This window comes from Lacerta agilis, chromosome 1, assembly GCF_009819535.1.
Source record: "Lacerta agilis isolate rLacAgi1 chromosome 1, rLacAgi1.pri, whole genome shotgun sequence".
NCBI lineage: Eukaryota > Metazoa > Chordata > Lepidosauria > Squamata > Lacertidae > Lacerta > Lacerta agilis.
This window is the reverse complement of record NC_046312.1, coordinates 56087691-56111451: the sequence shown is the minus strand read 5'-3', so window position 1 is coordinate 56111451 and position 23761 is coordinate 56087691. Positions and strand designations below refer to the sequence as shown.

The window sequence follows — 23761 nt, the reverse complement described above, 5'->3', positions numbered from 1 at the left end:
ATAAGACAGTGTCTTATTTTGGGGGAAACACGGTAGTACAGGGATTCCGCTTAATAACTTTAAAGTAGTTTTTTGTGTTTCAAAGCCTGCATTGTTCCAGCTACACAATTAATGAATGCAGATCAGTAGAAATATAAAGGAAGTATATAAAAGTAGCAATGAAGACACACTTAATAACTATCAACTTGTGGGGGTTACTGTTTCTGTAAGGACAGAATCAGACATTGCATAACACATGATTATATTTAATGCGTCAGAAACTTGCATGCTAATGACCTGAACATAATCCTAGACAATAAGCCAAGAGTAACGCTGAGAGGATACTTCAACTAAAAGACCATATTGTATCATCCTTGGGGAGGGAGGAAAGTGGGGAATCCCTAAAGAGCTATGCTGCTAGAATCAGTTGGAACACACATGGGTTGTATTTCTCTGCTCCTTCGGGAGGGCACGGGGCCAAGCCCCAATTCATGATGCTGTTAAGGATATATGGAAATCATTCAAGTCCCACGAGGGCCACAAAGTCCAAGGCAGCTGCTCCTTGGCATACGGTCCATTATATTTGCCACTGATAAAGAGCCTTAACGGGTGTAGTAGAAAAATGACTGCTGCTCTACATTCACTTGTACTACACACAAACTGATGAAACTTCCCTTCCTAGACTTTGGTAGATCATGAAGAGTATGATTCAGGATGTATTTGGGAAATGGTGTAGTGTAATATTTTCACCTGCTTCTTGGGAGAAAAGCAATGACAAACCTAGACAGCATCTTAAAAAGCAAAGACATCACCTTGCTGACAAAGGTCCGTATAGTTAAAGCTATGGTTTTCCCAGTAGTAATGTACGGAAGTGAGAGCTGGACCATCAAGAAGGCTGATCGCCGAAGAATTGATACTTTTGAATTATGGTGCTGGAGGAGACTCTTGAGAGTCCCATGGACTGCAAGAAGATCAAACCTATACATTCTTAAAGAAATCAGCCCTGAGTGCTCACTGGAGGGACAGATCCTGAAGTTGAGGCTCCAGTACTTTGGCCACCTCATGAGAAGAGAAGACTCCCTAGAAAAGACCCTGATGTTGAGAAAGATGGAGGGCACAAGGAGAAGGGGATGACAGATGATGAGATGGTTGGACAGTGTTCTCGAAGCTACTAACATGAGTTTGGCCAAACTGCGAGAGGCAGTGAAGGATAGGCGTGCCTGGCATGCTCTGGTCCATGGGGTCACGAAGAGTCGGACACGACTGAACAACTGAACAACAACAACAATATTTTCACCACTAGCTTTGTTTCTTTAGCAGTAGGGGTTGCTTTGTTTGAGGGCTAAGGAAGAGAAGCACAAAAAGGCTTCAGTCTATTTACCTTTGGGGCATTGCTAGGGATGAGCCCACATTTTTTGTAATTAAGGCCCAGATTGAACAAAACAGTAGTCAACACAATTATTCCCACTACAGCAACCGGGCTTTCCTCACATTCTGCCCTGTGTGCTTTCGGAGAATCTCCAGAACAGTGCATGGAAGAGGAAAGGGGAGATTGTTCCATCTGGGTAGAAAAAATGCTTGTCCTGACTGAACTATGATAATATTGTGACAGTGAATTTCTCCCATGGTGTACAAGTGTTACTGGCTACATACTGAATTTGGGGCAAACTGAACTGAGGGGTGCTAGGTAGGTTTCGGCAGACAGGGCACAACAACCTACCTGCCTGCTGCTCCTTCAATCTTGCATCCTAACTGGGAAGTGGTCATGATAGACCCGAAGTGGGGAGGCAAGCCAGCAACACAATTAGGGAGAGGGAGAGAGAGAGAGAGGAGGAAAGGAAGGTAAAATGGAAGAGAAGAAAGTAAATGGGGAAGAAGATAATAGGGAGATAAGAGGAGGTGTGGAGGAACAGAACTGGCAGGCATTTCCACAGAAAGAAAATAGAAAGAGGAGTGGGCGAGGAAGATTTAGGGGCCAAGAAACCTCCAGTGGTGAGCTTAAAGGAGATGAGAAGGAATTCTATGAGGCAGGGAACCTACTTTACAGTAAACTGGGGGGCTGTAATCAGGAGTACATGGCTGAGAAAGTGAAACATACAACAAACAGGATTGATGATGACAAGAACACCCAGGGCTGTGCGAGTAAAACGAGAGAAACCCTGGGGCTCTGGAGATCCTAGGGATCTGCAGTGAGGGACAGCACAATACTAAGCACTCAATTGCCCATTTCTGTCAGTAGTCATGTTGCTATGTTCTGCTTCCACTTTATCTTTTGAACATTTGTGGCAATTACAGAGACATGAATTATGGTCACATACTTTTTACAAAACAGAACTGATGGGAAATGTTCCTAGGCAATGCCACCACACAATACTTTAAGCAAAGCAAGAAATTTTGGCATGTCATGTTTCTGTGCATCTGAACAAGACCAAAAGGAACGAAAACACACAGAGAGATAGATAGACATACACACATACACACAGAGAGAAGAAAATGAAGACGTTGATGATTCTATTTTGATTCACAAATGAAGCACCACATCACCTTGTTGTACCCAACACAGCCTGAATACAAATAACTTGCTCTATCAGATGAAACTCCCCCACCTCCCATGTTTCTGAATGTGAAATTATTCTGTCCTCAGGCAAACCACTCACAACAGATGCCTTTCCTCTACTCCAAGACAGATCATACAGGGCCATTATCACCTCAGTTTTGTGTGCATACAACCTAACTGTCCTCTGAGGCAGAACACACATTTTTCACTTGTCAAAAGTATACATGTGGCAAGTGATTCCTGTACCATCTTGCTAAGGATCACTACTATCAAGGCAGTCACATCCACCCACATACTAGGCTATTGACTAAAAGCAAGTGAATACTTTTTTGTTTCAACAGGCTTTGAGGAATTGACTGTGTTTAATGAAAGGGCTGGTGCCATGCTGTTTTTATTGTAATAATTTGTATGTTTTAAACAGAGTTTATATGTGGATATAGTTTTAATTCTATTGATGTTTAATTGATTTTTCATAATTGTTTTTTCCTAATTTCCCCCTTTGTTTTTAGCGATTCTTGTTTTTATCTGTAAGCTGTCTTTGAGTTACGTAGGGAAAAGGGCGTGGCATGCATAAATGAATAAATAAATGAATATGAGAAGTTGCAATGCTCCCATGGTTAGTGTTACATGTCTTCCAATCACAGATGCATTGAAAACATTTCATAATAATGCCACAAAGAGCCAAGACCACCAATAAGAAATAAAATATCTCTTTGCATGAATTGCAGATATAATACGTATTGCAGATGCAACAATTTGTCTGCTGCACTAACCTTCTCAAGATTGTGCTATTCTGACAGCAACAAATTAGATGCACCTGTATCCACTCCCCAAGTCAACATGCAGTTCACATCAGCCTACCTACAGGTGAGCCATGCAGAAGATTAATGGCTGTACCTTTGAGAAGTTTTGGAATCTAGTCAGCTCTGCAACTGACTGTGAATCAAGTAGCAGCCCAAATGCTTCAGTCTATAGGAAGACAGAGATCTTTGCCCTCAGAAACCATGAAAATAGTGGGGGTTTTCAAGTGCTGTAACAAGTGGATTTTCCAGGTTTTGTAGGGCCCTTGGGAAGGATACACTCAGTGGGGCCCACTCCTTTTCACCAGGCACTGTTCATTTGTCCTCTCCCTCTGGACCCAATTCACTGAGAGCACAGGGAATCAGAAGGTGCAACTGCAGCTCACACCTGTCACTATCTGCATACTTAAAAAGATTAAGGCTGCATTCACACAGTTATTTCAGTTTTCCCAAAGTTTCCCGAACTGCTAATTTCTGCATTATATTTGAGCTTTCATGTGATATAAAAGTCACTTCTGAAAATCAAGCAAAATATAGTGCCCATTTCTGTCTTAAAATCAGTTTTCAATTCTGGAAACCTGAAAAACTGCAGGAGTTTTGCTCTATGAGTTTCCCTTATGCCTCCCATCTGAAGCAGCCTTTGGGTGGAGGGTCCTTCAATAGGTCCTTTCTCCACAATTTGTCCCTGCAACCTTTACACACACACACACACACACTATAGTTGAGGCAAGCATTTCCTTTGCCTTGCATGCCACTGTGCAGATGCTACAGCCAAAGGCCACAGATGAAGGTTCACTGGCCACCATCCCCACCCATGAGGAGATAATCCAATGGCGCTGAGGCAGCTTCATTGTGCCTGACAAGAAGGTGCTGTGTGTGTGCACGTGTGTGCGCGAACCAGGTGGTGGGATAACAGTATGGGAGGGGGAGTTGTTGAGTGGGAGAGGAAAGGGCATGAAGTGAGACCGGCAGGCTGCACTAGCAGAGCAGAGAAGGGACATCTAGAAACAGTAAGAGGAAGGCAAAACAAAAGAACAAAGGAAACAAAATCCCCAAACAAAAAATAAGGAAAACCTTGAGGCAAAAAAGCAGCTGGGAGGGGGTGATTTTGAGCAGGAAAGCATTTCCCAATTCAGTGGCAGATTTAAAGGTGCAAGGGGAACTTCTACATTTCACTGGGGAGCCTGACACAAGGCATCTTCCTTAACCTATTTCTTCATCAGTCCATTAAGTTCAACAGGACTTCAAGACTTAGAAAGAAGCTTAGGATCATTCTTATTTGGATCAGGAACATATTTCACATTGCCTGCTTTTTTCTTCAGAATAAAAGCAGCTGAGTTGAACATGTCATTAACATCACAAGAAGTTTGACCCTCACAGCTTGACCAGGGAGAGACCAGATATGTTTGGAATGAACAGCTTTCAGAATGGCCACTTTCACCTAAAAATGTTGTCTGTTCTTTCACATATCTTACCAAGGAATGGTCATCACCTGCTAAAGGAACAGGTTATTGTTATATTATAACTAAGACGAAAACCTTCACAGAGAAGGGAGAGGGGTCTACTTAAGATAAACCTCCAGAAGCAAGTGGTGAATGCAGCTGAATCCAGTTGGCTTCTGAAATGCCCTGGAGTAGCTAATAGTAGCTAAGAGTTGGTGCCAATAGCTTGGCTATTGATGACTTCATTGACCTTTGGTTGACCCAAGCCCTAGACTGAGTTGCTATGAGATGTCTTTTCCCAAGGCTTCAAGATTCCTGGCAGCATTCTCTGGGTTTAATGACTGGGTTTGTCACTGTAGTGACTGGCTTTTAAAAGGTCTCTTCTCCCTTGTCTAATCAGAGCAGAAAGACAACAGTTTATACAACCAGCAATTATCCGGAACCTGCCCTTCTCAAAGTTGGTAGCCTAAATCCCTGCTCCCAAAACACGATGGGTGTGTGTAAAACAGAGAGCGAGAGGGCGCATGGGGGAAAATAGATGAAGCAATTTATTTCAACATTAGTTCAATCACACTTATAAATTAGAGGAATGCTTTGAAATCAGGGCAGATTGCTCTATTTAGCTTTGCTCTATTTCCACATGCCAAGGCTGTTCTAGCACTAAGGAAGCAACCATAAATAAGACACAGCTCTCCTGATCAGTTCAAAACCTACTTGGATGTTTAAACACCTGGGTACATTAATCTTATACGAAATTAAATGCAATGCTGCAAAACCACCACCAACAAAAAAATCCATACATTCTGTTCAGCTATTCTTATGAAACTATTTACTCAACACAATACGGAGAAATACTTATGTTCCCACAGCCTGCTGTAGCAAAGGGCAAACTAAACTGATTCAGCTGAATACAGATTTTTCAAGTGTTTTTTTTTAATGATCAGTTATAATAATATGTTTCAGTGATTCAAAATGCTTATTGAAGTATTTTTTAACAACCAGAAAACACACAAAATGTTAAATAGAAGAATACCAGGAATAGCTCCAAAAAAATTAGTAAAGAACTTGAGCTAACAAGGGTGGGTGGGAGTTGTGCTCAAAGCTCCATCTTCAAAATCCACCCACCCACCACCCTAACTCCTGCTTTCCTTGTTCATAAAGAAGTATAAATTTCTCTTACTTTTAGTGATTGGGTCTTACTAGAGATCAGTCAAAGGAACAATGTGCTCCTCTCTCCTTCTTTGTTCTCCAACCCATACAGAATTAAACAGTAGATGTATGTCTGTGCATGCAATAGTAAACATACAATAAGAGTACTCAGCTACAACATTTCTACTGCACATTTCAACAAAGCAAAAGGTCAATACTGAAAATATTCAGGTATTAGTCCATTGCAGAGTTTTAGAAATCAAAAACCACTTTCAATACAGCCTAGAAACTCACTGGAATCCAGGGCAGGTGCTGTGTGAATTTTGTTTTTTTTGGGGGGGGGGGATACATTCTTGTATGTGGGTCCCACCTACAGCCTGAAGTGGTACAGTTGCTTCAGTGAGAATTATGCTATTGGTTCCATATTTTCTCACAACCATATGCCTCTAAAAACCTTAAGGATACTCTGCATTAGAGAACAAAAATATATATAAAACATAGCAATTTTCATAGCTCCATATAGATGCAGCTTCAATTATTACAGCATTGTCTCTCTCTACCCCCAGTTGCCAACATTTACTTAAAAAGAATGACTAATTCAGTTCTGTTAAAACATTTTAGATCAGTTACCACTGCTTTTTATGTATACATGGAAAAAATCTAAGAATGCTTATAAGAGGAACCACCTAGTATTGATATGCTTCTGTTTTGTACATAAACAATGCCACCTAGTGATCATCTACAAAACTGAACTGTTGAGGGGAAAGAATGCATTTCTAATTGCTCCTGCTAAACATTTGATGCAGCAGACTATGGCCTACAAAATCTTGTGAAACAATAAATTTAAGAAGGACTCTGTTGCTTTAAGTGTAGGAATAGCTGCTATGTAATGCACAGGCTGCTAATGTACAGCATTTTGGAAAATTGGAGAGGGCACTTAAACAGGGAACAGCAGCTGGTGCCCCTGAATGCCTTAAAGACAATAAGGAGACTTAGACTGAAATCCTATACACACCTACATTTTCTATTGCCAGTTTGTCTACTAATATGCATCCTCTACAATGCCCTGGATCTAACATGCCCTGGGCCCAAGGCCATGGGGTAAAAATGGTGGCCATCACAATTGGTACCGGTATTTGAATAAATGACCCTCTTTTTCTAGGGCACGGAGGGAGGAGAATCTTCTGAGATATTATGGCTTGGTTCTAAATATTCTTCTTCTTAAATTTCTGTTTAACTGATATAGAAGGACCAAAGTATTATGTGAGAAGTAAGTGATTTGATCTCCCAGCTTTTTTTTTTTTTGTAAGTTACTACAATGCAATTGCAAAGGTTTGCTAATTTTGGTGTTTGGGGAGGGGAGCTAAATTCTGTCTCCCTGTACATTTTCCTGATCTAGATGGACACCTCCCAACTGTTGTATTCCTTTTCCCCCGTGGAGCTAGTGAGCACACTTTCCTCTACTGCAGTGGAACAGCTGTTACACACTACTCTGAAGAGTTCCAGACGGGAAATGGTTTCTTGTGCCACTATCAGAGTCATTCAACTCTTGTGCAGCATTGTTTCTGTTACCCAGCAGCCCCCAGGCTTAATTAGCCATGTCTTAGTGCAAGGGGCTATAAATCATCCCAACAAAGGCAGGTAGGTTTGATCTGTCATCTGATTCTCAGCTAAACTTTAGTCACTTATCAAAATTTACCTTTAACATCTTAGTGTGGAAAGCTTCAGGATGAGACTCCCAAGTTCATCCAGATGCTTTCCCTAAAGTGAAGTTACTGGTCCTGCTTTTTCAGTGCTGTGCCACATGGCATTTTCCTTGGCTGCACAAGGTTCTTGAAGGTCTATATTCCTACCCTGCCACAAGTGTAGGGTTTAGCATCTCCCATCTAGACTTTTGGCACTCAACTGAAAGGAAAAAATGAGAAGTCACTGTCTGCCAGGGTAAGGGAGAAATTTTTCTTACCCATTCCTATCCTTCCTTGGCAAAACCACTGGAATATGAAGACAGGGTAGAGGACTACCTTCATGTGCAGCAGGATTGCCACTGGGAACACAGCCCTGGGGTACAATGAATTAACAAGATTCAGTTGCAGACCAAACAATGTGAATTTCTAAGTTCTGTGGGGGTTTTTTAAGGCAGATGTAATTTATTTTACAATTATGCTATATAAGCATAACTCATCCGAGATGCCCTTTGATTATAGAGAGCAATTTAACTAAGAACTGTAAACCCTGAGCCGCCCAGAGCAGTGTTTTTCAACCTTTTTGGGCAAAGGCACACTTGTTTCATGAAAAAAATTAACTCTGTGCCTATATTGACTATATATAAAGTAATTTTCCCATGGCACACCAGGCAACATCTCGCGGCACACTAGTGTGCCGCGGAACAGTGGTTGAAAAACACTGGCCCAGAGTGTCTGGGGAAACCCAGCCAGATGGGCGGGGTAGAAATAATAAATTGTCTACAGATGTGAAGAGTACAGAGGGATAGGTATAAGAAAATCTGTAATGCTTGTTGCTGAATCTCTTAAACAAAGTGCCATATTTGTGGCTCTAGGATAACTGTGTTCTCAAAGCTCACAGTGTTGCATGAATCATACGCATTAATTATGGCCACATGGAAATATATATGTAGTTAGGTGACTGTATATAGCCACAACAAAATAAGTTTTATGCAGGTCCTTAGTGCGTCTACTTATGCACCATACAGATGTTATTTGGCTGGTGCTTATCACAAGTCTGTAAGTATGGATAGTTTCATCCTATTCTAAAACATATGACACAGCATCACTTGCTCCCAAAGGAAGATATTTACTGCTGAAGCAATGGTTGTACACATAATGCATCTGTATGCGCATGACAAGTTAGTCTAGAATATTTATGTAGGATGGGAGGAGGGATAATTTACTGAACCAAAGCAATGTAGTACATTTCCCTCAAAAACAATAGAGGTGACTAAAGAAAACATCTTACAACTGTTTCTATCATTGCTAGTACTATTTCAGATTTCTTCTTGTTGTTGTTCAGTCGTGTCTGACTCTTCGTGACCCCATGGACCAGAGCATGCCAGGCACCCTTATCCTCCACTGCCTCCTGCAGTTTGGCCAAACTCATGCCAGTCGCTTCAAGAACACTGTCCAACCATCTCATCCTCTGTCGTCCCCTTCTCCTTGTGCCCTCCATCTTTCCCAACATCAGGGTCTTTTCCACGGAGTCTTCTCTTCTTGAGGTGGCCAAAGTACCGGAGCCTCAACTTCAGGATCTGTCCTTCCAGTGAGCACTCAGGGCTGATTTCTTTAAGGATGGATAGGTTTGATCTTTTTGCAGTCCATTTCTTAGTGTTGTTAATTTTGCTTAAATGGCAATTTGGAGATTTCTGCTCAGGTGACGTGAACCATTTGTAGCAATTTAAAAGAACTTCAATAGCCCCAACAGGTTCCATTTGTAATTCTCACTACTGTGAAAAAGCCCATGTCTGGCCTGCACCACACTCCAGCCTGTATGTGGAGATTCAATGTGGCTGAACATTAGTTCATACCAAAGCCAAAACCCTTCACACAGATGTACAGAATAAGACTAGACTGGACCCCTTCTCTACAATACCTAGTTTTCTAGAGGATCCCAGTAGCAGTTTGTGGAAGGATCTGGGCATTCAGCCAAGTCCTATTTCAGTTAAGGTTCAAAAAGAAGTGATGGGAAAGGCTACACCTTAGGAAACCAGTGTTGTATCCACATAGCTCTTGGAGGGCTATGTAACATCAGGACCTGCACCATGTTTCTCCTTATATGTAACTTGATATTTACACACATTTAGCTAGGAAATATTATTTTTCTAAAGGAAAGAGTCTGGGCTCCATTTAAATAACGATCTAGGTGAGATAATGAACTATTGTGCTAGAGAAATGCTGAATTCTGTAATGTTATCTGAAACTCTCAGAGTACATTCAAACCATGTAGAAGCTTTTATACACTGCAGAGACCATAGTGTGAATTCTCATAATTTATGGAGGTTTTTGACACTTCTCAGCTGACATCCTTTTAATAGCCCCAGAAGGTGGTATTTAATCACTAGTTCCTTCACTGTTCCTCCTAATTTATTTTCCAGGTTTCGTTAATAGATTTAGTCCAAGGTAATACTGACAGATTGGTTGAAAACAATTACCTGACCCTGCATTTTCTTCCAAAGCAGAAAACAAATAACAGCCATGTGATTAACTTTAATCATAGGCTACTTTTAATCCACATTTAATCCGCATTTTTCATAATTCTGTCTCATTTAGGACTTATTCCAAGTCTCAATTTGTTTTTTAAAATAAAAAAAATATTAATTCCTATATCCACTAACAACTACTTCTGTTTAACATTAGAACAAGTGGCAAAGCCAAATACCATTATTTACAATACAGTGGATGCTCAGGTTGCGAACGTGATCCATACGGGGGAGGCACGTTCACAACCCGCAGCATTCACAACCCGCAGCAGCGCGTCTGTGCACAAGCAGGTCACGATTCGGCGCCTCTGCGCATGCACAAAGTGTGATTTAGCACTTCTGCGCATGCGCGAGTGCTGAAACGCGGAAGTAACCCATTCCAGTACTTTCGAGTTCGGCGCGTCTATATCCCGAAAATGCGCAACCTGCAGCGAGTGCAACCCGAGGTATGACTGTATGTGGGAAATATAAATGTAGAATAAGCACAATCCTAATTGCAGAGTACCTGTGACATATTTGGAGGGCAAGGGGCATTATCTTTTAAACAACAACAACCTAAAAACAAAAACAAACAGCAATGAAGAACATTTTAACAATATTAAAACACGGGGACAAATAGAAGAAGAAGCCTTCACCCCAGTATGGCTCCCCTTCATCACACACACAGCCCAACAAGACAATGACAAAAATCTACTGACAGCATACAAATCTATATGGCTAACCTTTTCAAAAACACTCACCCACCCCACTCACACAGGAAACCAAAGACCGCAACAGCCAACCACAAATGAACAATCACACCCTACACCAACCCTGACCTCTCTCACCACCAAAGGAGCACAAGCGAACAACAGAGAACTTGCACAAACAACGCTGACACCAAACCCTACATATATTAAGTAAAATAGAAACATTGTCACCCCACCTCACCCATCCCCCACCTCCCCCCTTTTCTTCCTAAAGTCCCAACAAACAAAACTGATGTGTAAAAATGTTACATGGAAAAAATACGAGAGAACTGCACCTTTGTAAATCAAGAAAATCTCTAATAAAAAAAATACTTTAAAAAAATATTAAAACATTTACGCCTTATGAAAAATTCGATAAATTCAAGGATGCATTCCAAATTCCCTGTCATTTGTAGGCAAGTAAATATGTCAAACTCAGTTTAAGGCTCATTTTCACTACACCAACTAACATCACTATACTGGCCATAATAAAGCCAAAGTGATGCAATTATAGAGTTACATAATTCTCTCCAATTTAAATCAATAGGTCAAAAGGTTCATCAATTTGGCCAGAACCCTTTACATAACACATGTATCAAATACCCAACAAAAGATACATACGAGTATTACCTGTATACTACAGAAAAAAATCACACATTTTATTACTTCTGTTGTAGATGTTTAACCAAACCTTTGTTTTCATATATTAGCATGGGGTGGGGGGTGGGGGAGCACAACCCAAATTTATAGCTGTATCTACCTTAAAAAAAAAAAGCTATTCCTTCCCCGAGGGCTAAGCAACCAGTCTGAGACAAACTCTTATCTTCAATTAATTATTGGGGGGGGGGATGAACATGGAAAAATAATAGGTATTTTATATCATTTGATATGGGTTACAATTGAATATCACCATCTTACCTGGTTTGCTTTCATTTGGTTTACACTGCACTTCCTCAACACATTCTGCAGGAAACCATCCAACATGACCTCGAGTGGTGCCTTCCCAGAATCCACCCTCGCCAATGCTCAAAACTAGGCATAAAATAGGAAAATGCCATTAGTTGTTTACTTCTGCATACGTTTATTTTATATACAAACTTAAAGGGTAACTTACAAGCTTAAATGCAATGTCCCATTTAACAATGAAGTAGACCACATTCAATTGCACCTATGGAACCTATGATTCCCACTGTCTGTGTTGGAATAAAAACTTAACAGAACATGATTAGCAGTTGTAAAAATGTATAATATTCAGTCTGAACTAAAGAAAACCGCATCTGATTAAGAACTGGCACACGGGGCAACTGTTAGCAGGTAACATGAAAAGAACTCTAAAGTGGTGCAGAACGAGCTTCTGAGCAACCTCATAGCCTAAGCATTTCCCCAAAATGAACAGTACTCAATATTCTGCTAAGGAAAAACAGTACATTCCGACTCTTCAGTGAATCCTGAAGATGGAATCCAGAAAATCAGTTAATGCACAATAGATCTGGAAGAAACTTACAGTTACTCCTTTCTTGAGGGTTAAGCTATACCATGGGTAGGCAAACAAATGCCCGGGGACCGGATCCGGCCCAATCATCTTCTAAATCTGGCCTGTGGACAGTCCGGGAATCAGCATGTTTTTACAGGAGTAGAATGTGTGCTTTTATTTAAAATGCATCTCTGGGTTATTTGTGGGGCATAGGAATTTGTTCATCCCCCCAAAAAAAATTAGTCCGGCCCCCCACAAGGTCTGAGGGACAGTGGACCAGCCCCTTGCTGAAAAACTTTGCTGACCCCTGGGCTATACTAATTTCTTTGGGGTGGGAACTCCTAGTCAAGACAAACTTGTATCTTCAATAAAGTAAGAAGAAATATTTCAGAGACACCAGAGAAACTACTCCAAAGTTATGTACTATATGAATTGTGGCCTATGGATTCTGAGCATGTCATAAACAGAGTTGCAAGCTTCATTACTTGCAGATTTAATAATACTTTTAATTAGTACGACATTAATTAGTTAATGCTGAAGACTTGGAATCCATCTCTGTTTGTGTAGGGTTGCCATGCATCCAGAATTTCCCTGACATATACGGAATACCGCAGACGGCGGCAGCGTCCGGGCGGAAATCAGTCAAATGTCTGGAAAAATCCGGACATATGGTAGCCCAGCTTTTGCCAATCCCCCCCCCCAATAGCTCAGAAATGGCATTCCACACCCACCCACCCATGTTTGTGTGAATGTAAGCTTGGGTTGATGGATAATCACATACTGGTAACTTGTATACACAGATATAAAACGTTTTAGAGCATTTTGCTGATTCTCACAGAGGAAAATGGCAAAGCAGAGTGCATCGCCTTTTAAAAGACTAAAGCTCAAGTGTGCATAGGTGTTAAGTTGGAAATTGATCCTATGACTTGGCAGGAACTGTGAAACTGAGAGATGCAGAAAGGTGTAGAAAAAACCTTGCCATTGCTAAGGAGTTTTTTAAAAAGATGAATTAAAACAAGCTCTTCTAAAGCTACGAAATGTTCTCAAGTCAGTCCCCTGCAACACGCAGTATGTAAGTGTCTCTTAACAAGGAAAATAACAGCTTTGGGGGGTGGAGGTAATTGTCATCAGGAAAACAGCACTTGGCGAAATGGTTCTGCCTCTGCAGTGTAGTCCTGATCTGAATCTCTCTTGCATGCATGTACACAGAGAGAGCTGCTAGAAATTAAAAGAGAAGGGAGATTCCATCATGGTTTCTGCTGTCATGTCTACTTAGATCCTAAGTGTAAGGCTGCTGTCCCTGGTCTCAATGTTCTGGGACTTCCCTGAGCCCATCCCAATATCCATGTGCTGCCTGTGGACATCTGCATAGGGAAAGCCAATATGGACAGATCTCTCTACTGTGCTTTAACCCCAATCATGCAGGGTTCCAGCTCATATGGAAGCCTATGCATGGAGAAGTCTACACATCTAGACTCTCCCATGACAGATTCCTATGCTGAATACAGGGAGTTTAGGAGCAGGCCCTGGGAAGTCACATAAAAGCAGCTGGAGGAAGAGGACAGGACAGAGGGTGAAAAAAGAGCTGTGAGTGGAGCAAGGCCCTTTGAAAAAATTTTACCCCCTGGAAAACTCAACAAACCTGATCTACCTGCAACTTGGTATGGAGAGTGCAGCTGAATGGGACACAGTTGTGGGCAACCTGAAGTACCATCCATTTTAAGCAAGTCTAGAGAGACTAGGACAGGGTTCCCCAAACTAAAGCCCGGGGGCCCAATCGCCTTCTAAATCCGGTCCACGGATGGTCCGGGAATCAGCGTGTTTTTACATGAGTAGAATGTGTCCTTTTATTTAAAATGCATCTCTGGGTTATTTGTGGGGCCTGCCTGGAGTTTTTACATGAGTAGAATGTTGGACAGTGTTCTCGAAGCGACTGGCATGAGTTTGGCCAAACTGCGAGAGGCAGTGAAAGATAGGCATGCCTGGCGTGCTCTGGTCCATGGGGTCACGAAGAGTCGGACACGACTGAACGACTGAACAACAACAGAATGTGGGCTTTTATTTAAAATGCATCTCTGGGTTAATTGTGGGGCATAGGAATTCATTCATATTTTTTTCAAAATATAGTCTGGCCCCCCACAATGTCTGAGGGACAGTGGACCGGCCCCCTGCTGAAAAAGTTTAGTGACCCCTGAACTAGGATGGTGTCTGCTGTTTCCAGGATCTCTTCTCATTGTGAGACCTTTTTCTAGGTGAGCTTAGAATTTCTTTGGACCCCATAACTGTGTATTTTTGTAATATTTTGTTTGTTGTCTGTTGTTGCTTCAGCTTTCTGTACACCGCTTAGATATATTTTAATATATTTAATTAAGAAATTAAATAATCAAATCATAAAATTAGGAGCAGGGCCAGCAATGTATTCCTGCTTTCACTTAATCACATAGACCGTCCTTGTGATCAACTTTCATAACTTGAAAGTGTGAAGAGGCTTCTGTCTTATCTACCTATCTTTTCTTGCTGGTCTTTGACCGTATTAAAGATTTATTATTATTATTATTATTATTATTATTATTATTATTATTATATCTTTTTTACAAGATTAGCTGAATATAAGCCACACCTTTAAAATTCAAGGGGGGGGAGAAAAAAAAGACAATACCCAAATATAAGCTGCTCCCTTAAAATTCTGCAGGCACTCATGCCCTTTCCGTTTTACTGTATGTCTGTTTCAGCAGCAATGTTGTAAAAGCTAGTTTTCGTAAGGTCGCAAATTTAAGCCGCACATCAGAATTTGGAAAAAGAGTGAGGCTTATATTCAGGTCAATATGGTATTTTAAGAGTAAGATTTCTGATTCACTTAAATAAACCCCATTAACAGTTAAGAAACACTCACTTTATGGAATCCCAGAGTCCCATTATAATTTTTAAAATTTACATACATGACAATCCTAATTATGTTCTCATTTTTAGATGCATGGTGAATGAAGCTGTATTCAAATAACCAGGAGATATACAGTTGCTGCTTTAAAGCTGGTTGCTACCATAGAAAGCAAATTTGGTGGAAAGGAAGAAGATGGGAAAAGTTTGGAACAGATTGATCCAAAATTCAAAAAGTGTTTGATTCCAAATGTAAATAAACTGGTTTATGAAGCTGATTTCAAAATTCACTGACATCACTAAATCCACTTGGTAACAGTGGTTTTAACCAAGTAGTTGGGGTCCATCCACAATTTTGGTGACCTGTTATTATGTGCCAATGAATTCCCCCATGACCAAGAGGTTTTCTCGTTCTGTGGCTGTGCCTAGCTTCAATTCAGCGGGTAAGACTGGAACAACCAGAAAAGCTCTCAAGACCTGGAGGACTTAATCAGTATAATATAAGATTGAAATATGGGTCAAGTGAAATTGGATGAGCCCTTAGAAGATACAGATGACCAGCATGCCATGCAGTTATCTACTATTAACTGTTAAGCAGTTAAAATATTGCTGTATATTTGAATTCACCTTATTATATGAGGGGTATCTAAGATAGTAGACAAAGAAAATATATAAGAATATTTTATGGGAACACCTGACAAAACATTCTAGCTGCTCACTATGCATACCTCAGACCTGTCTTGCAAACTACCATTTGATAGTTCTAATTTGTAACCAGTGTTATGTGGTTTAAAAACCCCCCACTGAAGGTAAGATGCAGCAGTGGTTGAAACAAATAGACCAGTTAGAACTTTTTGAGCCTTGATCATGACTGTTGCTTTTTTGGGGGAGGGGGAGACCAAAACAAAATATCACGTTTATTTTTAAAAGTTAGCTGTGGTTTTCTTAATATCAAGAGTGGTAGACACAAAATGATGTCAGTGTGCATGACTAATGGACAAAACTAAGCGTTATTTTTAACTACATTACATGATACTCTATTAATACAATAATTCACATGTATTTTTAAATCTACCTGAACTTGACCCACTTTCAACTTTCATTTAATAATTGTTATACCACATATCATCTGATTGTATCAATTTATGCATCCCTTAGCTACTGGTCATGAAGAAAAACCACCACCCAATTATTCCAAAATGTTTATGAAAGATACACTTTATGCTATTTAATGGGGTTTCTGATAAAACTTTATAATAGTGAAGCACTAATTGAAAGTCCTCCTTTTTTATTTTTATGAGTTCTCCAATCCTTTGGTCAAGATAAACCAGCTGTTAGGTGTTAGGATATGATGGAGAAAACCTATCTCCAGTCACATCTTGACCAAGGAAGATAAAGTTACAGGTGGGTAGCCGTGTTGGTCTGCCATAGTCAAAACAAAATCGAAAATTATTTCTAGTAGCACCTTAGAGAACAACTGAGTTTGTTCCTGGTATGAGCTTTCGTGTGCATGCACACGAAAGCTCATACCAGGAACAAACTCAGTTGGTCTCTAAGGTGCTACTAGAAAGGAAGATAAAAGTGGCCAAATATAAGGGATATATCCTAGTAGTGATGAGAGAAATTTCCCAATTTCTCTTCTGCTACCAAAATGGGGAGGGAGAGGACAATGACAGGGAATAGTACCTGTATAGGGCCAGAGGAGGGAGGGGAATGGCATTACACCAAATCCTATACTCCCCCCAAATACTGCTTTCAGCTACGATGCCAACATAGCCATTACGGCAATTTCACAGGTAGTTTGAGTAGGAACTTACTCCCTGAACTCAGAGGTGAGCAAAGAAGCCTCAGCTGTCCCTCAACTCTGCCACAATAGTATATCAGAATCAGACAAACCATGAACAGAATCAAACCACATCAATACTAGCACACAAACCCATGGTAATGATTCCTTTACTTAGATGAGAAAGGGACATTCTCATCTCTTGCCTCTCTCTGCAGCCCCCTCTGCACTCCCTGAAAACACACTCAATTAGGAGATGCAATTGCAGAGGGGAATCATAGTTGCTTTTGATTCTTTAGGAGCAGTAGTTGCTTTTCCTGCATTTTCCTGTTCTTTTAGCATTATAATAATGTTTCTGAATTGCTGCTGAATTCAGCTTGTTCTGTCCGGCTTGTTCCTGAGCAACCAAGATATCATGTGACTCCCAGGTAACTCAACACATACCTTTTCATACAGACTTTGAAATGTGGATCTTAACAGCCACACATTTTCACTGCCATGTTGTGTGTATCCCATTACAGATTCAGAAACTCTCTACATTTGGCTAGAACAGGCATCCCCAAACTCAGCCCTCCAGAAGTTTTGGGACTACAACTCCCACCATCCCTAGCTAACAGGACCAGTGGTCAGTGATAATGGGAATTGTAGTCCCAAAACATCTGGAGGGCCAAGTGTGGGGGTGCCTGGGCTATAACCTATTAGTTCAATCTGTTTACAAGCAGCTTTAATCAAGCTTTCTTCTGTTAATATAGGTCTTTTCCTTCTGCCTCTACTGTGATTATTAGAGATTAAGATTAGCTGGCCATCCTTCAAGTTTTACAATGGCTTGGATAGCACGACATGCTGAGCAAAATTTTGGATTAGCGTGTCTGTGAGAGCATGGCAAGCTCTCAGAGTGGAGCTCAAAGCTGTATTGCTTTTCTCCCATGGTCTTTTTAACAGTTATATTGGTGTGGTGTTTTTTTGGGGGGGGGGGGCCTTGGCTGAGGTTAGATCTTAACCACGACTCAGTTTGGACAACATACTAAACCAAACCTCGTCTTACCACAGGATTTTCACTAAGTTCCTCTGCAGACACCCATATGGGGAAAGGACAGATCAATGAAAGTCACCCTCCCCAATGTGAGCCTCAAATATGTTACTGAGATTCCTCCCCCTTTAAATTATTTTAAACTGCCTCTTTGTGCATAAATTACAAAAATTACACATTTGCAATTGCCTATCCATTGTTTAATTGAAGGCCTGCTTTGGAGTGTTTTAGATCCAGCCAATTGCTGCATGGCCCCCAACTTGTCATTGTTGAAACATGCTTATTAGTCTGATGGGTGCCAGTTCAAATATGTGTAGGGAGTATAAAACCAATTATTGAAGTGTGCATGGCCTAAACTGGGACTGAATATTTGTCATTTAGAACTGGGACTCAATCAACAAATCTGTATGTTCGTCTCCTGGCTTCAACTAAAGGGGAAAGCTGATCTGATCATTTAGAAACATTTAAAGGGAACAGACTGACCTTTCACCCTGTCCCCTTTGTGCAAATGAATCTCCCCTTCTCCTTGAGGTTGATATGGTTTCACGACAATAAATAGTCTTCCAGGTACAGCACTGTAAAGTTTACGTTTTGGACCCTGATAATCCAAGGCAGATATAGTATCCTTGTTGGCACTGGGGTTATAACTGGCACTGGAAAGAGAGCAAAATGAACAACGTTAGTTTACCTTATTGATTGATTGATTGATTGATTGATTGCATTTATTTCCCGACTATTCTCCAAGGTGCTCAAGTGTTCTACTACATGGTTCTACTACTCCCCATTTCATCAGGAAAAACATATCAGATTGCTGAACCTCGCTTAGCACCGGCTGCCTGGTAGTCTAGACAATCCTTTCTATGTGGAAAAGGTCGGTTAATTATAATAACTGTTTTCACTGTGGACACAAAAAAGGCAATAACTGACTCCAGGTTTCCAATCCACTGGTTAAACAAAATGAGACAGAGCAAGAGAGAGGTGTAGCTGGGTGTAGCACTTAATGGTTAAGCCTGCGTCAGAAATACAGTAGGAGGCAACGTTGTAGAAGAAAGCCAAAGCTGAATATCCAGACTAACATTAACATTCATTCATCTTGAATTATTTTTTTTTGTGCCAGCAACATTATTGGCCATAATGACTTCTATAATTCAACTCTATGCTGTGGGGGTGGGGGAGGCTTTAAATGCATACATTAATCCTAAATATATTTAACTGGGAAGAAGTTCAACTGTTTTCACTGATTTAGGGAAATTGTAATGGCAAGTTACATATTACAAGCAACGGTTTATAATGAAGCCCTGCCATTTCTTTTTATAAATTAAAAGCACTTTGGGAAGTTACACTAAGATGATCAAATCTTGACTTAATAAGCAGAGGTATAAATAAGTTTATAAACAAGTTTCATGCAACAGTTATCTATTTGCATGAGCAGCAAAACAAAGCAGGAAGCCACAGTTAACCATATATTTGTATTGTGTCCAAATCAATAAACTTCCAAACAAACCATACATTGAAAGCACATACACACCCTACAAAAAGGGGCGACTGTAGTTTAGCCCTCACAGAGCTACAATTCAGGTAGGTAGCCATGTTGGTCTGACACAGTCAAAATAAAAATAATAATAATTGTCCAGTAGCACCTTAGAGACCAATTAAGTTTGTTCTGGGTATAAGCTTTCATGTGCATGTACACTTCTTCAGACACACAGACCTTTATATATAGTGGGAGGGTGGGGTGGGGTGGGGTTTTTCTCAGGAGGGTGAAGGGTGAGCTACAATTGTCAGCACTACAATTTCCAAACTACTTTTCTCGGGATTCTTTGTGGGAGGTGCTTTAAATATACAGTGGTACTTCAGTACTGAAATAGCTTGGCTCCCAAACAAATCAGCTCCCAAACGGCGCAAACCCAGAAGTAAGTGTTCCGGTTTGCAAACATTTTTTGGAAGCCGAACATCCGACACGGTTTCCACTTGAGTGCAGGAAGCTCCTGCACATAGCTGTCAACCCTCCCTCCTGTTTCCCAATGCTATAATAATGGAATTTCCTGCAAAAAAAGGAAAAGGTTGACAGCTATGTGAGTCCTGCGGCCAATTGGAAGCCGCACCTTGGTTTTTGAATGGTTTTGGGCATCGAATGGACTCCCAGAACAGATTAAGTTCAAGAAGCAAGGTACCACTGTATGGAGCACATGAATTTCTCATTTCAGATATAACAGGAAGCTATAGTTAACTGCTTCCAGGCTTCTTTTTTGTGCTCACATGAAGCAAGGTCCAAAGTGACTGTGTTACAGTACATGAAACTTGTTCATATCTCAGCTTAATGTGGCCTTTGAATGGAGAAGGAACAGGCTAGGGGTGCTTAACACATTCCCCACTGGCTGTTTTTGTGCTCAATCTCTGTTAACTTCCATGCAATTCCAGATATGTACCTACAGATGTGGAACAATATTGAGTGAAAAAGGACAATTGGGGAAAGGCCTAAACACCTTTATCCTCTCAATCACCACCACACCTACACTCAAAACTGCAGCCTCCTGCTTTTCATTCTAAAATGTTGGAGCTCCATTACATACATTTGTATGCAACCATCAGTTTGCCCCCATTGAAACAGGTTACACAGAAAGGTTGGGAATATGAGAGTGATTCTTCAGGAAGCAAGGGGTCTCAGAATCTGAATTTGAAAGTGCTTAAGGCATCATAACTTTCAAACCATAACATTAGGCAAGTATACACACTGTACATTTTTAAACACTACTGAATTTAACATTTCTATCAAATTTTACTTATCGTAATTGCCAGTGCAATATTTTATCAGGTAATCTAACTTCCTAGATTATGCAGTTTCTTTTTTAAATAATAATTAAAAATGTGGGTTCCAGTACACACTTTCCTAATGCCTGACTTCAATTACATACTGGAAAACAGCAGGTGTCGGTATTTGGAATATTCTAATTACATTGCCTAACAACTGGCATTTATGTGTAGTCATTATATAATGCATCTAGAGACTGAACAAATTTAGAACAACGTTTGGGCCCATCATCCTGATAAATTATCACTGTTTATTTGTTGTAATTATACTTGACACAGGATGCAATGTTTAAAGTGTTCACATGAATTCAATATGCAACTCACAGAGAATTCCCACTGAAAGATGTAAGGTGCCTAAGCACAACATTCAACCAATGAATATTTTGCATAAGTAAATTTGTGCTTAAGTAAAGGAGTGTTCCTGGAAGATGTCTGACTGTATATGTGAACTTTCAGAGATTACAATAAAAACCGACAACCAAAGATTCAAAGAGTATTGAAAGGTGAGGTACAAATGCAGAGCGAAACAATCTTGGAATTCCTGTGGGCCAGAGTGAAATGGAAAATGTACTTGTTATAGAATGACTGGATTGAAATAACTGATTAGAGCAGAGCACTGTGATGATTTGGGATTAATTGGACAGTGAATTCAAAATAGGATCCTGGATATTATCCCTGCAGTTAAGTGGGGGGATGGGGGAAAGCACACTGTTGAAAGAATTAGCCACATGATATAGTTCCTGCTCAAGCAGCTGTCAACTTAACAGTCGCTCTTGGCAAATTTACAAGGATGTAGTTCTGAAGCCTGATCCCAGTGGCATGTGTTCTCTTCAAATGGCTTCATATACGATAAAGACTGGGACATAATGAAAAATTATCCTCCTTTCATCGCAGAACATATGCACTATCTGTGTTTACGACTTAGCATTTAGGTAGAAATAATTATCTTGAATGTCAATTCTATGCAAACATACACAGTTGTGACATACCAGAAAAATGCTTCATGGTGATATGCTAGTGCAACACCTCGTATGCCACATCCTAAGAAGATATTCATTAGCTCCTCGGCACAAGCATGTAAGGGGAAGCTGGGATAGGTTTACCTGGGGATCCAGACAGCCTCTGATTATGGACTGCAAACCCATAATCATGAAGCAAACATTGAGGCAAACCTCATTCTATTTCTGTATATGGATCCAGATTTTGAAATACCTTTGCCTCCAAGAGCAAAGATTTGTTTAGACAAGTCCACCCAGATATGTAAAACAATGACATGTGCTTTAATCTGTTTTTAGCTTATTGTAGATTTTAATTATTCTGGGATGTTTTAAATGACTGATTTTTTGTTTTCTGATTATTATTTTTGTTCCATTTGTTTTGTAAACCACTTTGAGTGGTATGTCAATTTTATGAATTAAATTATTAATTAAATGAATAAATATAAGTGCCTGCAGCTGAACCCCTAACCATCCTCTTGATTGCCTTATCCGCAAAATGAGGTATTTTCTTCTTAATGTCCAGCTCACTTGCTTAGCTATCTAAAGCTGTCTCACTTAGCTCAAGCATTCCCTTACTCAGTTCCTACACCAGCTCGAGCTCCAGCTGGTCTTTCATCTGCAGGTCCTATGGTTCCTTGGCAGTATTTTCTGGATTCAGACAGAAGAGCAAATGAAGTGTAGAAACTCACCACTAGCAGAGGGAACTACAGTGGTACCTCAGGTTACAGACTCCGCTAACCCAGAAATAGTACCTCGGGTTAAGAACTTTGCTTCAGGATTAGAACAGAATTTACGCGTCGGTGGCGCAGCAGCAGCAGGAGGCCCCATTAGCTAAAGTGGTACCTCAGGTTAAGAACAGTTTCAGGTTAAGAACGGACCTCCAGAACAAATTAAGTTCTTAACCCAAGGTACCAGTGTATCATAATGGCAACAGCTGGGGACATTTCCAGGCCCTAGAGCAAATGTGGGGAACTGGATCCACCCAATGGAGCAGATTCTAATGTCCCCACCCCCAGGGGCATACAAAGGGGTGTGCGAGGGTGCGGTCCGCCCTGGGTGCCACCCTGGAGTGACAAAATGGCCTGCTGCCTCCTCCCCAGGTGTAGGGTGGCCGATGGCGCTCACACGCCATCAGTATGGGCATCGTGCAGGCACTGTCCGTATGGGCGCTGCTTGAGCGCTGTCCGTATGGGCGCTGTCTGTGCGCCGCCAGGTGGTTCGCCCCACCCCTGTGGGTGCCGGAGAGGCTTTCTCCGCTACTGTCCACCCCTCTCCCCGCACCAGGCTCTCTGACAGATATGTGAGGCTTCCCACCTGTCAATCTGTTTATGTCAACATAACATCAGGTGAATAATTTCCCTTTACAGTGTGGCTTGATCTGCTCCTTTGCTCCTGCACAGTTTGATTTCAATCAGCATTCGGGCGTAATCAGCATCAGAGACAGCTTACTAGAAACAACACATTTCTGGCCTCTCCTTAAACTGGATTCAACCTGAGAATTGGAGAAAACTACAAATCCCTTGCTCCCTGGCAGGAAATGACACTTCTGAGCATCCAGTATAGTTGGGGCTCAAAAGCCTCTATTATCTCAAGAGAGCCCTCCCTCTGCCTTTTCAAGTCTTGAATGTTCTTTTCTTTATTCAGCAGCAGGCAAGCATGCTCAACGTTTTTCTACCATTTCCCAGAAAACAAAAATAAGGTGAGTTGAGGGAAGAATCCACAGGATATTGAGTAAATCACATGTTTAAGGAGCTGCATGCAGCACAATTGGTACATGCCCAGGCTTAGGGAAATGGTACCAAAGCTGCAAATCATAGTGGCCAGAAAGGTAATTTTACAAAACTGGAAATCAGCTGCTGCATGTAACATAAGAAAGGAGTTGTCAGCAAACATCTGACACCACCTTGTTCCATCTCCCCCACC

At 40.9% G+C, this 23761-nt stretch overlaps 1 protein-coding gene across 9 annotated transcripts in view; it reads right to left on the bottom strand.

The window, feature by feature from the left end:
- The window catches only part of SHANK2 (SH3 and multiple ankyrin repeat domains 2), a 315835-nt gene that overhangs the window by 170533 nt on the left and 121541 nt on the right, over positions 1 to 23761 (bottom strand). For all 9 annotated transcript variants that reach the window (XM_033150235.1, XM_033150297.1, XM_033150242.1 and 6 more), the window contains 2 exons: positions 18513 to 18682; positions 11784 to 11897 (listed from right to left, as the gene is read on the bottom strand). In XM_033150235.1, coding sequence (XP_033006126.1) covers positions 11784 to 11897; positions 18513 to 18682 — 284 coding nt within the window. The remainder of the gene's footprint in view (positions 1 to 11783; positions 11898 to 18512; positions 18683 to 23761) is intronic.